Source organism: Coturnix japonica, chromosome 15 (assembly GCF_054131305.1).
Source record: "Coturnix japonica strain WE chromosome 15, WE-NBRP24, whole genome shotgun sequence".
Classification (NCBI taxonomy): Eukaryota; Metazoa; Chordata; class Aves; order Galliformes; family Phasianidae; genus Coturnix; species Coturnix japonica.
Window position 1 is genome coordinate 8,369,378 of NC_140677.1, and position 18,097 is coordinate 8,387,474.

General features: G+C 43.0%; 1 protein-coding gene across 4 annotated transcripts in view; it reads left to right on the plus strand.

The window, feature by feature from the left end:
• The window catches only part of ARIH2 (ariadne RBR E3 ubiquitin protein ligase 2), a 28,207-nt gene extending 10,540 nt beyond the window's left edge, over positions 1 to 17,667 (plus strand). For 2 of the 4 annotated variants that reach the window (XM_015875272.3, XM_015875271.3), the window contains 13 exons: positions 5,442 to 5,509; positions 6,848 to 6,911; positions 8,101 to 8,248; positions 8,940 to 9,061; positions 9,947 to 10,056; positions 10,811 to 10,928; positions 12,280 to 12,330; positions 12,425 to 12,446; positions 13,972 to 14,123; positions 15,194 to 15,337; positions 15,669 to 15,737; positions 16,655 to 16,738; positions 17,182 to 17,667. In XM_015875272.3, coding sequence (XP_015730758.2) covers positions 5,442 to 5,509; positions 6,848 to 6,911; positions 8,101 to 8,248; positions 8,940 to 9,061; positions 9,947 to 10,056; positions 10,811 to 10,928; positions 12,280 to 12,330; positions 12,425 to 12,446; positions 13,972 to 14,123; positions 15,194 to 15,337; positions 15,669 to 15,737; positions 16,655 to 16,738; positions 17,182 to 17,253 — 1,224 coding nt within the window. In that variant the 3' untranslated portion in view covers positions 17,254 to 17,667. Of the gene's footprint in view, positions 1 to 5,441; positions 5,510 to 6,847; positions 6,912 to 8,100; positions 8,249 to 8,939; positions 9,062 to 9,946; positions 10,057 to 10,810; positions 10,929 to 12,279; positions 12,331 to 12,424; positions 12,447 to 13,168; positions 13,325 to 13,971; positions 14,124 to 15,193; positions 15,338 to 15,668; positions 15,738 to 16,654; positions 16,739 to 17,181 lie in introns of those variants that run through there. The other 2 variants (XM_085516755.1, XM_085516756.1) reach the window with 2 other exon arrangements.
• The last annotated feature ends 430 nt before the right edge of the window (positions 17,668 to 18,097 follow it).

An 18,097-nucleotide genomic window follows, 5' to 3' on the forward strand; every position in this document is an offset into this window, starting at 1 on the left:
ACCAGGTCTGTGTGTGCCTGAGGGTGAGTGAAGCAGGGCTGATGTGTTGCTGTGTATAGGGACCTGCCAGGGTCTCAAATTGTGTCTCTTTCACCAGTGCAGCCTGCCTGTCAACAGAAGGACCCAATTGTCAGACAAATTCTAAGCAATGCTGTGAGTGATATTTAAAGAGAAATGACTTTTTCTCATGTTTTTTAACCATGACTGAACACGTAAATCTCTGGGCAGGGCATGTGATTGCTTTGTTGTATCTTCCCCTTTTTTCCTGTGTATCAATTTGAGTTCTGTTTTGAAAACAGCATTCTAATGCTAGAAACCTGTGGTGGTTAGAAGGGACTTTGCTACAAGCCTTTGAGCACATCAAGTGCTTACAGCAGCTGGTGGCTGTGGCAGCCCAATCCCTGCAGCCTTGGGACTTTCCTGCCAGGTTTGTGCATTGGAAACCTGCTTAAAAGAGCAATAGATAAAGCAAAGATGAAAATGTGGCCTAAATAAAGCTTTTTGGTTGGCCCTTTTTGTTTCTTCTTGATTCCTAATAGTTCTGCAATTTTCTGAGAAATCCTCCAATAAAAACAGAGCAATCAAACAGTTTTTTCCAGCGGTGCGTGGAAGGATTCAGATCTCCTTTCCACATGAGGTACAAGTGCCAAATAGTGTTTCTTTCCATTTGGTGGGTCACTTCCTTGACTTCAGTATCATTAAGTGAATTGTGTGTGAAGGTATTCTTCTCTTCAACAACACTCCATTCAATGTGGTTCATTCTGAGGTGTTACTGCTCTGCAGCTGTCAGCTCAGTTTTTTTCCTCTATTTTTCCCATCACAGCTCACCAACAGCAACAATGTCAGAAGCTCTTGCTCTGTTCTTGCTTTCCTGAACACTTGAATATGTTTTTAGAAGTTCTGATGCAATGCACAAACTTAACATTTTCATAATTTCTTCCTTTTCTTTTAGACCTAACAGAAAACTGTATTTCTGGATTAGAAGAAATGCTTCTCAAGATTAATCCTATTTGCTTAGCTGTATTTGTATAAAAACCTTTGGCAAGGGGGAGCATGAGGAATAGAAATAGCATTTCTTTGTGCCAGGGAAGTACTCATCGTGGCCAGGCATTTCAGTGCAGCCCTGGTTTAACGTGAACTGTCAGCTTGATGCAAAGCCAGGGGTCGTCAGCTCCAGCAACTCGTTCTGATATGACTTACTGTGAGAATCGTGTGAGGATGTTTTGTTTTAGGGTTCCTATACCCAATTTCTGCAAAAGTGTGAATTGGAGCAGACTTCCAAAAATTAAAAGAAATTAAAAAAATAGGCCACTTCTTGGAGAAAAGTGAAATGAGCTCATAAGATATGCATGCTACATCAATATGCATGAGCCACCTCTGTAGAATATAAGCTCTACAAAAGATGGTGTTTTTTTAGCTTTTAGGAAACATTTCTGTCTGAATGAGCGGCTGTCAAAGTGACATGGTTGAAAAGCTTTTCTTCTGTAGGGAGATGAAACTCCAGCTCTTCAAATAACAGCTTATCAGGGAAGCAAGTTGAGGCATAGCTGTCCTTGTGCTTTCCAGACCCAGCAAGGTACCTGCAGAGCTTCTTTGCAAATCCTTTTGATGTTGTCTTGTCCGAGAGAGCTGCACTGTTTCTCATACTTCCGAAGCATGAGAATTGTGCTTATCTTGGAGAGTACAGACCCCAGGAGGTTGTTCTCAAGACAGAAAAATCACTATTCTCTACTTCAAAAAAACCCAAATGGCCGTGTTTAATGCGATGATGTCTCTTTTTTTGTTCTACTTTCTAATTTTATCCAGCACAATGTAAGTTTTTCTTGTATAACTCTGGAAGACTTCCTTTTAAGGCAGAGCAGCTTCCTCTTGGCACTCTTCCTATCGTTACTGACACTGCACCGCTTTTCCAGCGCAGCACTAAACATGAGTACTGGTCGTGTTTGACCCATTTCTGACAACCAGCAACCCTCTGTCACTAGGATGAGTTAAGCTGATGGAAAAGATTTCTGAAGTGACCATCTTGGAAGGTGAAACTGGATGATGTGCTGCCCAGCCAGCCTCAGTTTCATATTTGTGCCCACCCTGGATGCAGGGAAAGAAGCCTGGTCTTGAATTTTTCTTTGAATTTTCTCCAAGTTTGGTTTCTGTCTGAGCTGATGTGCCGTCAGGTTGGTCTCTGTAATAGTGAGAAAATGGGCAAATGCTGGATGATGGAAGGGTAATTCCTCGTCTTGGAGACAGTGGTCAAGCATCAAAATGTGCTGCCCAGGGAGGTGGTGGAGTCCTCATGGCAGGAGGTGCTTAAGAGCCACGTGAATGTGGTGGGGACATGGGGCAGTGATGGGGCTTGATGATCTTGAAGTTCTTTGCAAATGTAAAAGGTTACATGATAGATGATTCTAAATAAAAACAGCATGGTTATCATTGTCTGATTTCAAGTTATGAAGTTATGTAGAAGCACTACCACTGTTCTGCTATTGCCAACAAAAGCTAAAACAGAAGCGCAGCATCTAGAATGCATTGCTTTCTACACTGGGATCCGTCGGAATGCTTTTCTGTAATGGCCTGCTGCCAGCAGAACACTGAATGCACCATCCCACAGCTTTTATGTGCCTTCTGAAAAGAGAGCAGAGAGGTGTAAACAGAGTGACAGTTTTTCAGAGGTAACTTTTTCAATTTGTTTTGTGTCTGAGATGAGGCATTACTGTTCTTGGACAGTGTTAAAACTCTCCTGTCACCCAGCTGCTGATAGAGGATCACAGCTCTTTCAGAAATGCTTTGTAAGTTTGAGGTCTTTCACTGTATCAAACTTCTGACTGTCCAGGAAACGCTTTACTGTTAAAAAACTACTTTTCTTATGCTTGTTTTCTTCAGTATTTCCACTAGTATTGGCCTCCAGTAGTTTCCACACATCTGCAGTCTGAATTACCAGCCTTGTTGGTGGGCAGGATATAGGCTGTCTTGTGGTGAGACTCCACCTGCTGTAATCAGCAGGCGGAGCCCAGCCTCATATGTTACCTGTTACTCTTCCATCTGTCTTCAGTGTGCAAGAACTAGTCCTTCCATGCCAAACATGCTCTGGGACTTTGTTTGCAAAGTCTCATGTGCTTCAGGGGGAAAGTACCAAAATCCTGTGCTTTGGGGCTTTTGTGAAACTGGACTTACATCACAAACATGACTTTTGTTCTTGCGTGCTTTTATGATGCAAGCAATAAAATGAGCATTACAGCTGATCTGGTCAGGGCTTGTAGGTAGAGCAAATTTGGAGTGGTCACAGAAGCTTCATTCTTTGTCCCTTACCAAGAACAAATGAATTCATGGTTGGGAAGCAGACTTTGGCTGCTGGGAGGAGTTGGATCCACAGGCAGGGCCAGAAGGGAACTTCTTTTTGATAGGGCTTCTCTGAAACATATCCTAGAACAAAGAGAAATAGCTTTGCAGAATCCTTGCTCTTGATTTAGAATTTCCTCACAGATAGACTGCCTCTGGATCTGTTAACCTGGCATCTTTCTAGAATATTAATTCTTTGTCTCGCAGAACAATTTGATTCAAAACCATTTCACTGTTAGGCTGGTTTGTTAGATGTAAGGAGTGAATGCTAGTGTTTGTATTTATAATTTCTCATTCTCAGAAGGACTTGTTAATTACCACATCGTCTGGAAACAAACAGCTCTGTACATTGTTCATGGAGCTGTGATGCTGTACCTCAGGCTGTGAAAATGCAACCAAAAATTACTCATTTTCATGTGTTACAGATGAACTTCCCATTAAAGTCTGGGTGTTCTTATTTGTTTGTTTGCTTTTGTCAGGATGGTTGTTCTTGCTGCTACTGGAAAATAATTCAGTTACTATTAGGGAGTGATTCATTAGCATGTGGTTTGCATTTGCAGGAAGCCGGTCTTGTGGAGACCACATTGCTGATGCTTTCCACTGAGCAGAGTTATCCTGCTGGCTGCAGGAAGGTGCCCGGCTGCCCTGCTCTCCTCACGGCAGCACCCAGCTGTCTCCTCAGGACGCTCCCCCTCCAACCTTCTGACATTGACAGATGCCAGTGCAGGGTCGGGGCCGTATCTGATGGCAGGAATAGATAGGTCAGTTGTGTTGTGCTGTGAAACTGCACCTCTTCGATGAGTTGGTTTTAGAAGGGTAATGGATATCTTGCAGTAGGTGAGCAGAGCCCGTTTGTAGGAGCAAGCACAGCTTGTTTTCTTTCCGGGGCTGTGCAGGAGTCATTGTATGGCTGTGTTACCCACGTGTCAGATTCCATGATTCACCTGCAGTGGGATTCAAGATGGCTTATGGCTTCTCAGCTGGTGATTGGGGCTGACAGCTTGTCAAAACAAGCAAACAAAGATCTCTTCCTGCAGCTGGGACAGAAGAAGTGGTGTTTTCTGTATGTGCAGCAGATGGATGCTGTGGTGACAGCTTTTCTTGGAGCAGGGGAGGCAGAGCTCCATGAGGGTCATTGAGGCACAAGGGGTCCAAAGGCCAATTTCACAGAATCACAGAATGACCCGGGTTGGAAGGGACCTCAAGGATCATGTAGTTCCAACGCCCTGCCTGGCAGGGCCACCAAACATACACCTTTACTACATCAGGTTGCCCAGGGCCCTGTCCAACCTGGTCTTGGACACCTCCAAGGACGGGGCATCCACAACCTCCCTGGGCAGCGTGTTTCAGGGCCTAACCACTCTCCTAGTGAAGAAATTTCCTTCTGAAGTAAACTAATACATAGAACCAAAGAAGAACTTGTTCACTTTTACCCTTGTAACATGATTTCTCACGTTGTGTTGCAGTATTTTATAATGCTCTGGTGCTTCTGGCTGGCACAGTCTGTGCTAATGCTTACCAGGAGCTCATGTAATGTAAGCCAGTCAGCATGGAAATAGTCCTTACCAGAGGATGTTTCCATCTTCCCAGTCCATTCTGGTGTGTAATGACTTTTTCTATAATGAAAGTTTAGGGGAAAAAAGAATAAATATATGTATATATATATAGAGAGAGAGAGAGAGAACTTTTTTTCCCTACCCGTTGCTATTACTGCACATGCATGCTTGCAGTTTGTTGCTGCGTCTCCAGCTCTGAGCAGTGTCAGCTGCACTGCGCTGAGCGAGGATCTGATCCCAGCCTGGTCCCATTGAGGGGTGGCTGCAGCCAGGGCTGTGTGTTGGACTCCCAGCAGCTGTTCAGTTCATCCTTGATTCCTTTCTTGTGGTGCTGTTGTGATGAATTGTGTCAACTACTTTGGGTACATCCATACCTTGTTCCAGCTTGTACACCACAGGTGCACTGGCTGTAAAAACTACATCTAGTAGTTTAATAAAAATGTAGTATCACTATTTTGCTGTCTGCACAATTCATTAGTCTTATAGGAAAATTGCGGCCTTAAGCAAAAGTTTGTCCTCTAAATATGCTTCACTTTTTGTTTTTTCACCTAGGTATCACACGCTGTTGCAAAGCTTGTGTTAGTTAGTTTCCACTGGCAAATCTCAGAGATTCTGGAAAGGTAAGTAACCTTATTTATTCTGTGCTTTGTGCATTTCCCTCTCTGCAAGAATGCTTAGGGTGTCCCATAGTGTATTTTGACAAGTATCTTTGAACCTGAAAGCAGGACACATGGGCATGTCAGGGAGCAGAGGAGAAATGCTGCTTTCTGAGGCTGTACTGCCTGCAGAGGATTTATAAATAAGGAGGGGGTGCTGTCAGCAAACGTCTTTCAGTCCAAGGAATTATTGACAGGCTGGAAACCCGCTGATGTGCTGAGCTTAAACAACAAGCTAGCAGAATGAGAGTGCTGCTATATTTATTCAGAAGATATGGAGATAACATATGGTCTGTTTTGAACATATGATCTGTAAATCTTAAAGCAGCACTGAATGTACAATTTATTAATACAGTTGCTTTGAGGTTTTTGTTCCTTCTAAATGTGATGTTTTTTTCCAAGCTGAATAGCGTTTGGAGAGCAGCAGCAGGTGCTGTGAGAGAACTGTTGAGTGCAGCCCCTTTGTTGCTTGGGCAGCGTCACACCGCAGTGAAATCCTCTAGCTGATTTCAAAGGGAGAGTTCAGACTCTGCCCAGATATACACGGGAAGTGTGTCAGGAGGCACTGCTGTCTGGCAGCCCCTCCTTGGAAGTACTGGCTTAGAGCTGAACATTGTCTGAAAATAGAGAGCACATCAGGCTGACTCATTCTGCTGTGCCGTTTTTGGCCCCGTTAGCCACCAACTTCAACCAGACAACATATGGGAAATGCATCTCATGTATGGATGTTGTTGCAGCATCTCTGGTAACTGACTTGTTCGTTGCTATGCATCATCTGTGAGCTTTTCTCCAGGGTGTGTGGAGGGTGAGATTCCTACACAGCAGTCAGGGTGATTCTGCAGGTTCACTAACAGGATTTAGACAGGAGAAAGTACAGGGTAGGGCTTACCTCTGCAACAGTGACTTTGCAAGTTGTTCTCCCGCTGATCTGGTCTTCAAACTTCTGTCTTGGTATGAAGTAGCATTATCAAATTACGGCCTAGTCATACCTCTGATGCAGCTTTGAATTTGCTGGTGGTTTCTTTACTGGAGGTTGCTCTGTGATAGCAGTCACAAACAGTAGGATGTGTTTAAGGCTGCTGACGAACAGCTTCATATACCTAAAAGGTGATAATCTGTCATAGAGTAAATATTTGGCTATGTAGCAGACTGGAGCCAAAGCGAGACCTATGCAGGGTAGCTTGACTTTACAAAGGAATAGGAGACAGGCAGGAGCCTCACCAGAGCATGTTATCGCGGTAATGGAACAATGCAAAATATATTCAGAAGTGGATTTGATCATTCTTTTAACTGTCTTTTTAGGCACAAGTCTAATGCTGCCCAGTTACTAGTAGAAGCACGAGTTCAGCCCAACTCATCCAAACATGTAAGTATGCTAACTATTTGGGTCTGTTCCCCTTGGCAGAGAAACCTCTGACCCACCTCATTGGAGGTCTGCATTACTGATGGGTCTGTCCCATGTTAACTCTCTGCAAACTCAAAGTCCTTTGCCCTAAATCTGTGTGGGGTTGACTTTTTAAAGGGTACTGCTCTGCTTAGGAATGCTTAGGCCAGATCTCCCTGTGCTGTTCTGGCTGAGCCAAGCAGGAGCAATACTTGAACCCAAGTTTGCCTTTTGCAGCTGGGGCTGTGGGTTCCTTGGATACTATTTTTTTTCCTTTAGATAGGAATTTTCTCTTGTTTACAGAATTCATTCACAGAGTGTGGTCTAGTACCCCAGGAACACATTACAATGTGTTGCATTTTGAGTGATAAAATGTTACATCTGAGAAACACAATTTGGGCTGTGGGAAAGAGGAATTTTTAAGGATCTGAAAATCTGCTTGGCATCTGAGCTGACTTGTAACTAACATAGAGTCAAATGCTAATACAGCTGGCAGTGGTAAGCTTCGTGGGCTCAAATTATCTGCCTAGAGTCCAGAAAAAAATCTTTTTTATTTGACATACCTAAAAGGAGTGCGTGTATTTTGAGATTTGTCTGAATCATTTGTCATTTAAGTAAGTACCCTTCATTGCAATGGTGATTTCATTTTTGGAGGAATGAAGTTACAGTTCAGAGGTTAATTTAGGTTTGGCAGACTTGTTTGATAGGCAATATATTAAGATCTATCTGTATGTGCTATGGCAAGCTGCTCTGTGGTTCAGCTCCTAATGCAGAATGCTGATATTTCTGGGGAGTTCTTTGGGGTGTCTGCTTATTACGGGGTATCTGGCCCTGTAGTGATAGAAAAACTATCATGGTAAGCTCAGAGAGACAGCTTTCAAAGTTTTGAAGTAGTGTGCTTACAGTTGATCTGGCCAATAACACAGTTGCCAACTTGAGGAATCTTGTTTTGGTCTGCTTAGAGCGAAGTTGCTCTATTGCTTTTTCATGTGGTCATGCCACAAAACAAGCTTTACTGGTCATGTGGCTGGGTGGGTGACGATGCTGCTGCATCCCTGGCACAGAGAGCTACTCATGGAAGTTCACTGCTGTCTCACTAGCTTCTCAAAGAGTAACACAGATATAACTAGATGAAAAGCGATTCCCTGTAATGCTGATTTATCTCTCCCAGACAATGGTACATTCCTCCCATCACTGCGCAGTGTGTATGCAGTTTGTCCGGAAGGAGAACTTGCTTTCTCTGGCTTGTCAGCACCAGTTCTGTCGCAGCTGCTGGGAGCAGCATTGTACAGTGCTTGTCAAGGATGGTGTCGGAGTTGGTAAGTTCAAGGCAGGTTTGGTAGTGGGTCTGTGTTTGACATCTTGGTTGCTCTGCAGGTAATGGTCTGAATTGTTCTAAAATATCTCAGTAATGAGAAAATGGAGCATGGAATTTGTGATACATTTAACTAGCTGTTTTACCTGAATCCCTAGTTGGTGTTGGCTTACCACCTGGAAAGCCCTACTCCTGCCTAACAGAACCTGCAGTTCTATAGATCCATTTGCTGCTCTTCTCACCCTTGTGATCTCAAGAGCACAACTGTAACAAGTTAGAAGTCAGAGATCTGCTGTATTTTGAGATTGCACCTCTGTGATGCCTTGTTTTGTTGCCCTGGAAATTCCTGTGGATACAAACACCTGTTCCGTTTGTGTTGAGCAGAAGCCAGTGGTTGCCGGAGCTGGTTTGGGCTTCTCCTGGCCTGTCATTCTTGCTGGTATGACAGTAACATGCAGTTGAACTCTGGTTGAAACACTTACAGCTCCTGAATACATTTGTGCCCTATCATCTTTCAGTGAAGACAGTTGGGCTTCAACTTTTCAGCAGCCCTGATACATTCAATTGATCTGTTCCACAGTTGTGTCCCTCTTGCTACAACAACAGATGGCACCTAGGAAACTGTTGAATGCTATCTCCATGTCTGCTATTTAGTATACATTGCACAGTGCTGAAATGTTGCCTTCCTTTCTCAGGGGTCTCCTGCATGGCTCAGGACTGCCTACTTCGCACACCCGAAGACTTTGTTTTTCCATTGCTGCCTAGTGAAGAGCTGAAAGACAAATACAGGCGCTACCTCTTCAGGGACTATGTGGAGGTACTGTCTTTCGGATTTAAAATACCCTGGATCAATTCATCAATGACTTGCAGAAATCTTGTTTGAAGTGTCTTGCATCTCTGATTAGAGATGCAGTGACTACAATAAAATCGTCCTTCATAAGCATGATGTGGCTGCTTCTGTAGGGCAGCCTCCCTGATGAAATGCTCTAGCAGGTTGCCAAAGTAAATTCTTCTGTAAGGTCACCCAGGAACTTGTTGGCTGGTGCTTGACTCTTTTCCTGAAGTAGAATTCTCAGAGTATTTCAGCTGAGAATCTCAAACTTTGATCTGAGTTTTGATGTCCTCCTTGTTCTTACGTAGATATTTTAGCTTCTGACAAATTAGTCTCTCACCACATTGAAGCTCAACTGGATTGGTTTGCTTAATAATATTTCAATTTGAGATTTATTGAAATTAAGGCAGACATATAAGATCACATTTGTAGGAAGTATTCTGGTGACTGAGGGCTAAAAGAAATAAGGGAACAGTATGAAAGAATGGTGTCACCTCTCTTCAACAGCCACCACAGAAAAGCAGCTGAGTACATTCTAGGTTATAAAATAAGCATGGAAAAGAGCTCAAATAGAGTATAATTGTTCAGTGTCATTGTGGGCTCACAGCCACATGTGTTGCTGTGCTTACGTGGTCTGTAGGCCTCCATTTGAACTCCCTGTTGTGATAAGCTGTAAGTAGCTAACACCAACTTTCCTAATGTGGGAAAGGTTTGGCTGCTGTGTCAGCCAAGATCTGGTAGCAGTTTTCAATATCTTTTCCAATAAGAAAACACTGTCTTGTGTGTTTTTGTGGATAGGAGTAGTTAGACTTGAAAAGATAATGCTCTTCTGCACCCTTTGCTGATTTTACCACCTTGGTGTGTTCACAGAGCCATTACCAGCTGCAGCTGTGCCCTGGTGCAGATTGCCCTATGGTCATACAGGTACAGGAGCCAAAAGCCCGGCGAGTGCAGTGCAATCGTTGCAATGAGGTCTTCTGGTAAGAAACAGAAAAGGTTAAAGATCATGGGGAAATTGCTGTCCTCAGAGCTACTCCGTTTGCTTGCCAGTAGGTTCAGTGTGTGAAAGCATCTCAAATGCTTTGCTAAAATTGTTTGTAACTTGAGTTAACTTGAGTAACTGGACACGTAGTGTCTGACTTCTGCAGGTGGACAGCCTTCCCCTTGCTCCCAAAACTCCTTGGGAGTTGGGTGTTACGACAATCAGGGAACACTGATCTTGAGTAATGAAAGAGTTAAAAATCTTCTTTTGTCCTTTGTTGGTTAGGTTACAAACTTGGGTAAAGCCAGAGCGAGTGGTAAAGGTTCTGGTAATGGATGCAGAGGCCTTTAAGTTATCTGCTGGTCTGGTGCTTTTAGGCTTTTTACAGGTATTTGATTACCAGCGTGTCTGGTGTATTTTGAGACTAGTGTGGGAATAAATTTTGACTAAATAGGAACACTAATGTTCCTGGTTGGCTTTCAAGTGTCCTTGGTCAGAGTGTCCTTTATGTCAGAGAAGGACACTTCATTCATCCTAATGCTGGTTTCTGCACATGAGAATGGTGGTTTATTGGAGCTCTCACTATGCAGTGCTCAGCCTTCATTTTTGCATACTGCTAATACAATAATCCATTGGCATCCCTTACCCTCGCTCTGCCTCTGATTTTGGTCATCAGAAATACCTCAATTCTTGAGTTATTTCTGTGGAAATGGATATATAGTGTTATTGTTGTTGTTGTTTTTCCTGTTAAGCTTTAAGTGTCGGCAGATGTACCACGCACCCACAGACTGTGCTACCATCCGGAAATGGCTCACCAAATGTGCAGATGACTCCGAAACAGCCAACTACATCAGTGCTCACACTAAAGATGTAAGGACAAGTACCTGCATGTCTTTTCATGTCCTCTAGTCCTACCTGGGGAGCAGGATACAGTTCTTTATATGTGAAGCATTTTCACAGGCTGTAAATCCTCACAGCTCTCTGGGGGCTGTGTTATAACACAACTGAATGCACTGGGAATGCAGACTGTCCATCTGCCCTCCTGCAGTAAGGACAGGATGGTGGTCTTGGTCCTTATTCCAGGTCTTGCATGAGTGTCTTTGGAAGCCAGCTGTGCTGCCCTCCTACGGGCAAAAGGCAGAATTGTGACTGCTTGGAAATAGACAGCAAAGGTGCATTTCAAATGGAGGGAGAGGGTGCAGTCAGTGCTGTTAGTGAACCCTAGTGGTGCTCAAGTCTCAATGTCTGTGTGGAGGAAGGTGAGGGAGATAAGGTCCTGATTTGGTAATAACAACAAAAGAGGGTGGATGAATTCAATAAATTGTATGTTGAAGTACTTCTGGTACATTTAAGCCTGGGAAAAATAAACAATTACATATTGCAAACTCTATCTGTAGAAATATCTTTAAAGGTCACAGATGTATTTCTCCTAAATTAGCTGTTTGCAGACTTGGAGTTTTTAATGTCTTTTGGAGGATTTTCTGTCCCAACTTCAAAACAGTTCTTAGTTGACTGGCATTTGTTTTTACTGTAAACAATAGTAAAAGTGACAGTGCTAATTAGGCACCAGCTTCAGTTCACTTCAGGAAAGTGAATACTTAGACTAGAGATCCTGAATATCGTTATTTCCTTAGAGGGGTGTCAGCATGTGATGGCAGTTTTTCTGCTATGCATCTTTGTATATATAAGGCTCTTTTATATTCAGCATACATCTTGCCTGTCATTGAAATTTATAAGAAGCAATAAAACTCACTTCTTTCTTTGTACTTGTGCAACCAGAACAATGTTCTGAACTCAACACTTGAGAGCATCAGAGAACCACTGCTGGAGCAAATAAGTGTGCAGCTCTCACTGTGGTTCTACAGATTCTCCTCTGCTAGTTGTCATCTGATAGTGGCAGGATACAGAGCTGGTTATCTTGTACTTTAAGTAGCTGTGGAAGCTACTGTCATATGTGGACTCATTTATGTGTCTGATCAACTGCTAATTGGTAACTCAGTGAGATTTTTGATTTTACAAGGTCTAACAGCAGAAAACTTGTTTTCTTGAGCAAGGAGTCTGGTGCTACTGTCTAATATTTGTGACTTTCTGTCTTCTTTCTAAATATTTTCATACATGCATATAAAAATAAAGAACGTCATGTTGTCATGCAAACATTGTCATTCTCAGAAAGTCTGCTGGAGACAGAGTTGGGGTCTAACAAACGCTTCTTTTTCCCCAGTGTCCGAAGTGCAATATCTGTATTGAAAAGAATGGAGGCTGCAATCACATGGTGAGCAGTTCCCTGAACACATCAGATCTTCCTTGTTCTAAGCAGGAATTTTTTCCACTTTCCACTAACCAGTGTCTCCTGTCTTCTCTTTCAGCAATGCTCCAAATGCAAGCATGGTAAGTACAGTTTGGAAATAGTTTTCTCAGCAATGTGTTTTAGAGATGTTCTCTTTTTGTGTGTTATGAAGATGAATTGTGAATACTGACTGCAATGTTTTTCCCCACATAAAATGTGGATAGGGTATTAAATTACACACTTGTGATAGCCTTTTTTTTTTCCCCCACTGGCTGTGATTTTTGATTAGGTTCTGATTTGGTGCTAGTTTAACTCCTTCTCCCTGACATCCATTGTATAGGAAAGTCTCCATCTCTGCCATAATACCAAGAGTGGAAAACATCCCAGAGAAGGATATCAAATGCTTTCCCTGTAAATCTGCTGATTATCAGTTGAAGATACTGGCAGGTCTAAGTTATCTTCTCAGATCAGCTTAGGTCCTTCTGGTCACTGTTGGAAATAATTGAGACCCAACCCAAATAAAACTGCAGGAGCTGTGAATTTGTTCTGCATAACTTTCTCTAGTTGACTTCTTAGTCCACCCCTGTTCAATGGGCAGCCAGAATGTCTTTGGACCATTTTGTGCTCCTCTAAAACAACAGCCTGTTCTTTTGTAGATCTTTTCATGGCAGAAATAATTCCTGTTGCCTTGGTGCAAAATAGTTTGTGTTCAGGCCCTGTATAATAAGTGTGCTGCTAGGAAATATTATATTATCAGAACCTTATTTGGATGATGATTAAAGATTGCTGTCCTCTCTCATTTCCTTTGCTTTGGGGTCCTCAGCAGCACTGGATGTGATTTGATGGAGCTCTGTGACAAGAGTGAGCAAGCAAGTGCCAAGGTACCATGGTGACTAGCGTTCAAGAAGGCTGGTGAATTCTGGAAATGCCAATTTCAGTCCCTTAAAATGAGTGACACAAAAGTGATTATTATTTTAGCAACTTAATCTCCATCTTTTTTCCTTTCCAGCGAAACACTCACAGCCTCGCTCTGAAATCAGGAAACTGTTATGTGGGTTTTGCTATTGTTCTCTTTCCTCCCCTTTCTTCCCAGTTCAGTGGCTTCTAACTTCAAGTGTCATTGACCACTGATATCTGAAGTCATCCAGGTAGTTTTCTCTTGGAGAGAGCTGAAGGCAGACTTTATTTGCATGAATTAATTCACTCTTGGATTTGATTGTTCATATTTTATTCAACCAGCGATTCTCATGGTGCCGTATGCCAGCAGTGGGGTGGATGCAATTCACAAATAAGACAACAGCCTGCCTCTTCTTTAACCTGGAGTGACAGTCTGTGCAGAGCACGAGTTCTGTGCACTGGCCTTGGTGTACAGAATACAGCACTTTAAGGTTTACTTTCTGTAGTTGCACAGGAGGCTGCACAATGAAAATCTTCCAGACAGGCTGGTATTTTTGGCTCACTGCTGTGTTCCATTTTGCAAGATGATACAAAATATATGTTTCTTGGCTTAGCAGAAATAATGAGAACAGATGAGCTATGTCTCCTGAAACTTTTCTTTCTCAGAGTTATGGGTTGTTTTTGGTTTTTTTTCTGTGCATCATAGTGGATTTTCACTGTTTTCTGCAGACTTCTGCTGGATGTGTCTGGGAGACTGGAAGACTCATGGCAGCGAGTACTACGAATGCAGTCGGTACAAAGAGAATCCTGATATTGTAAACCAGAGTCAGCAAGCACAGGCCAGGGAGGCCCTTAAGAAGTACTTGTTCTATTTTGAGAGGGTAGGAGACATCTCTTTGGCCAGAGCTGCTGTAGCTTTTTAATGCTCCCTGCCTGGTGCAAAGGTCATTGCCAGCAATCTCCATGCAAGAAACTGCCCAAAGAGAATCTGTGCTGAATTTTCAGGCCCCGTTCTTTCTTACTCTAAGTCCTGTCCTGTGGGTCCTGTTCAAACCAGTAATGTCATCCCCAAAGCAAATCATACTTGATCCTGTGTCTCCTTGTGCTAGAGCAAATTGCTATTACCTGTGTGCCACTATACTGTTTTCCTGCAGGCTGAGTGCTGCTGCAGTAGATAAATATTATTCCAATCGTTTCCTTACAGGACTGCAGAACTTGCAGTATATCTTCATAGAGACAAAGAATAAACTGTTATGTTCAAATTCCATTGACTGTAGCAAAGTTTTCCTAAAGGACCCAAAGCACTGGCTGCAACTTAAAAAAATGTGATTGCATAATTTGTAGGCACACAGGTGTTTCAAAGCACCTGGACATACAGTGTGTTTCTAGAACAGCATCTCTAGAGGAGAATGTGATAGAAGTACAGTGCTGCTGCCTTTCAGTGCACTTGTTTCCTCATTAAAGTGAATTTATTCTTTTTCATGCTATGAGCCAGCTCCTGTGATAAAATAAACATGTTCATTCTTGGCTTGCTAGACCAAACAGGCTTTGGGACATGGCTATGTTTACAATGTGCATGTGGATGTTGGAGTTCACTGAACCCACATTAGGTGTTAATTTCAACTCTTGCCCTTTCTATAGAAATTGTCTGAGTAGAGGAATCACCATTGCTATCTATCTTGTTGTACACAAAGTCTTTGTGGGAACAGAGGGCATTCCCACTCTGAGGAGCTGGGTTTGCTTCTTGCTTTTTCCTGCTGTCAGTTTGTTGTATGCAGCTTCCACTCCTTGCTATTGGAGCTGCTGCCTTGCTGTTCTTTCCCACAGTATGTCTTGCCTTGCTGGACTCCTGCCCCACTTCAGTTTCTGCTTGCTAGAGTTTGTGCTTCTACAGCAAAAATATTCTGGTCTCATACCATCTTTTCTTTCCCCTTCTACCTGCCCTTTGTAGTGGGAGAATCACAATAAAAGTTTGCAGCTGGAGGCGCAGACATACCAGCGAATCCAGGAGAAAATTCAGGAAAGAGTTATGAACAACTTGGGAACATGGATAGACTGGCAATACCTACAAAATGCTGCAAAACTACTTGCAAAGGTTGGTGGCTTGTTTAGCAGAGAAGAGAATCTATGCATGTGAATGCTAATTTCACAGCACCTAGTGAGAGGAAGGGGACTTGGGGATTATGGGTATGTGAAACTGTACCTCTAGTCCAGGCCATGAACTAGGCAAAAATCACCTGGAAGTGACCTCTGAGGAGTTAAAGTGTAACTGTGTGAATTCTATCAAGGATGGGAAGCTGCACCATGAAGTGTTTAGGCATCCTTGTCAGAAGGTGGCTTCTTTGTAGCGGTTATGCAACTGACTGTGCAGACTTTCAAAGTCTGAGACTTCTTCTTTTCTCTCTCTTTTCCCTGGACCCCAACAGTGTCGTTACACTCTGCAGTACACATATCCATATGCCTACTACATGGAGTCTGGTCCCAGAAAGAAACTGGTAAGATGTTTTGCTCTTTTTTTCCACTTACAGTTTGTCTGCTATCATGCTAGACTGAATGAATAGCCAGGCATCCCTATTCCAGAGCTGAAATATGAATATTAAGTTTGGGGTAAGGACAGGACAAGATTGTGTGCCTTTGCATCTTTCCTTTTTGCTTCAAATTGTTCTGCTGCTCAATCATTATCTTCCTTTGGCAGCACTGCATTTTAACTAATAAGCACGTTATCCAAGAAGTTTTGAAGCTGAAAAATGTGAGTTTGTTCTTTGGTGGGACTATCACAGTGCTGTGGGCCATATTTCCCATGAATTGCTGCTGGGACATAGTTTTTCCAGCCTGGAATCAGTGTGTAGCTTTGCCTTTGATTCCTACTGCAAGTTCCTTGCAAGCTGGAAATTTCTACAAGCTGGATATGTCCAAAAATAGTCCTGAATTCATTGAATGTGTTGATTCTTTGGCTCAGTAGTCAAGTAAAACCTGTTCTCCAGTCTCTTCCCATAGCATATATCTCAGGCTTTGGCCACATTTTCTTTTCTATCTGACTCTGCTGTTGGAACAAGTTACTGCTCCCAGCAGTGGTTAGTAGTCCCTCAGTTCTGCCTGCAGAGCTGCTCACAAGAGCATTTCCTGACCTGCTTATTGGCAAAGTGACCTGAGTTAGCAGATACTTATCACTTCAAGTGTTTCTGAACTGATATGATTAACTTTGAGTGATGCAGGTTGGGGAGTGTTCACACCAGGAGCCTCCTGCAAGGCATGTGTAGCTAAAGATGGATAGGGATGAGGCACAAACATGCTTTTCCAGCACATATGCCAGCAGAACATGTTTGTTTGCTCCTCAAGTGTAGCAGGTTGAACAAAGCTGTGTTCCACTAAACTGATTTCTTGATGCTAACTCTAATTTTGCTGTTCGCAGTTTGAATACCAGCAGGCCCAGCTGGAAGCTGAAATTGAAAATCTCTCGTGGAAGGTGGAACGAGCAGACAGCTATGACAGAGGGGTGAGTGTTCTGCTTGCTTGAGCCTGCTGGCTGGATTTTGTTAATATCAGGCTTCACACCTTTGTGGGGGAGCTAAGGCAGTTAAGTGAGGGGTGCTGAAATACTGGATCCAGAGTCTCACTTTTCTTCCTCTTGCTGGTGGATGTTGTGGCAGTGGAGTGCTCACTGCTTCTCGGGAGAGGAAGGAGGGCTGGAAACAGAACCAGCAAAGCTTTGGAGGAAACTACCCATAATAAACCTCTGGTTAAGTGCAGCTTCCTGAAGTGTGTAGCTTTTTAGATAAAGCAAGAGCTGGGTAGCTGTGGAGTGAGACCGTGTTAAAAGTAATGAGGTCTGCGGTCTTGTGATTCAGAGCATATCTGAAGTATGAAGGTTGGCGATTCTCAAATTATTAACTCATCTCTGGGGAACTCACGCTAACTTTCTACCTTCTGTTTTATCAGGACTTAGAGAATCAGATGCACATAGCAGAGCAGAGACGGAGGACCCTGCTGAAAGACTTCCATGACACATAAAACAGGAGAAAATGACAAAGTGCAGGGGTGAGAGCAGCGAGTGAAGTGATGGCAGCTTCACCAGGACAAGCAGGCACTGCCTCTGGGAGAACACGGCCAAGGACAGAGCCACCCCTCCCCTTGCAAGTCAGACACATGCAAACATCACATCTTAGTCCAGTTTGTTCTCTTATCTTTCTGTTTGTTTCCGCCATGCTAGAGGCCAGAGTTCAGATTGGCATATTTCCTGGGACATTTCCCTCCTGCCCTCAATGGTTTCAGAAGGGGAGGGAGTTTTTCTCTGAATGGCTGTTAATAGTATTAGATCAATACAATTTATGTAATTTTCAACGGTTGTACAATTATACAGACAAACCTTAGAATAACACACAACCCTTTTTAAAAATAAATTGGCAGTGGAGTGTTTTTCCTTAATCTGCTTGTAAATTTAATGGGCTTTTCCCTTTCTCCTCCTTCCTTCCTCTGAACCAAAAATCCTCCTAAGCACTGAAGGAGGCTACAAAATAACTCATGTAGATTTCTTGATGCTCCTTTAACCAGGACACTGTAGCATTGGCATTGCATGAGGAGAGTGGCTGGTGCTAAGAATGGCTGCTGCTGTGTCTGATCTGGCGGTACCAGCAGTGTCTGTGACTTAGTCCAATTAGACGTGGCATCTCTTCTTGAATATCAGCTGTGCAAAATCTTGCTACAAAAACAAACAGAGGAATTGTAGGGAAGAGAGCAGGTTACCACTAAGTCAGGTCAGATTCTGCATTTGATAAATTTTAGGTCTTCCATATAGATTTTTTGCTTTACTTGTTTTTGTGGGGAGGGTGTTGTATTGCCAAAGTGAGTGATGAGG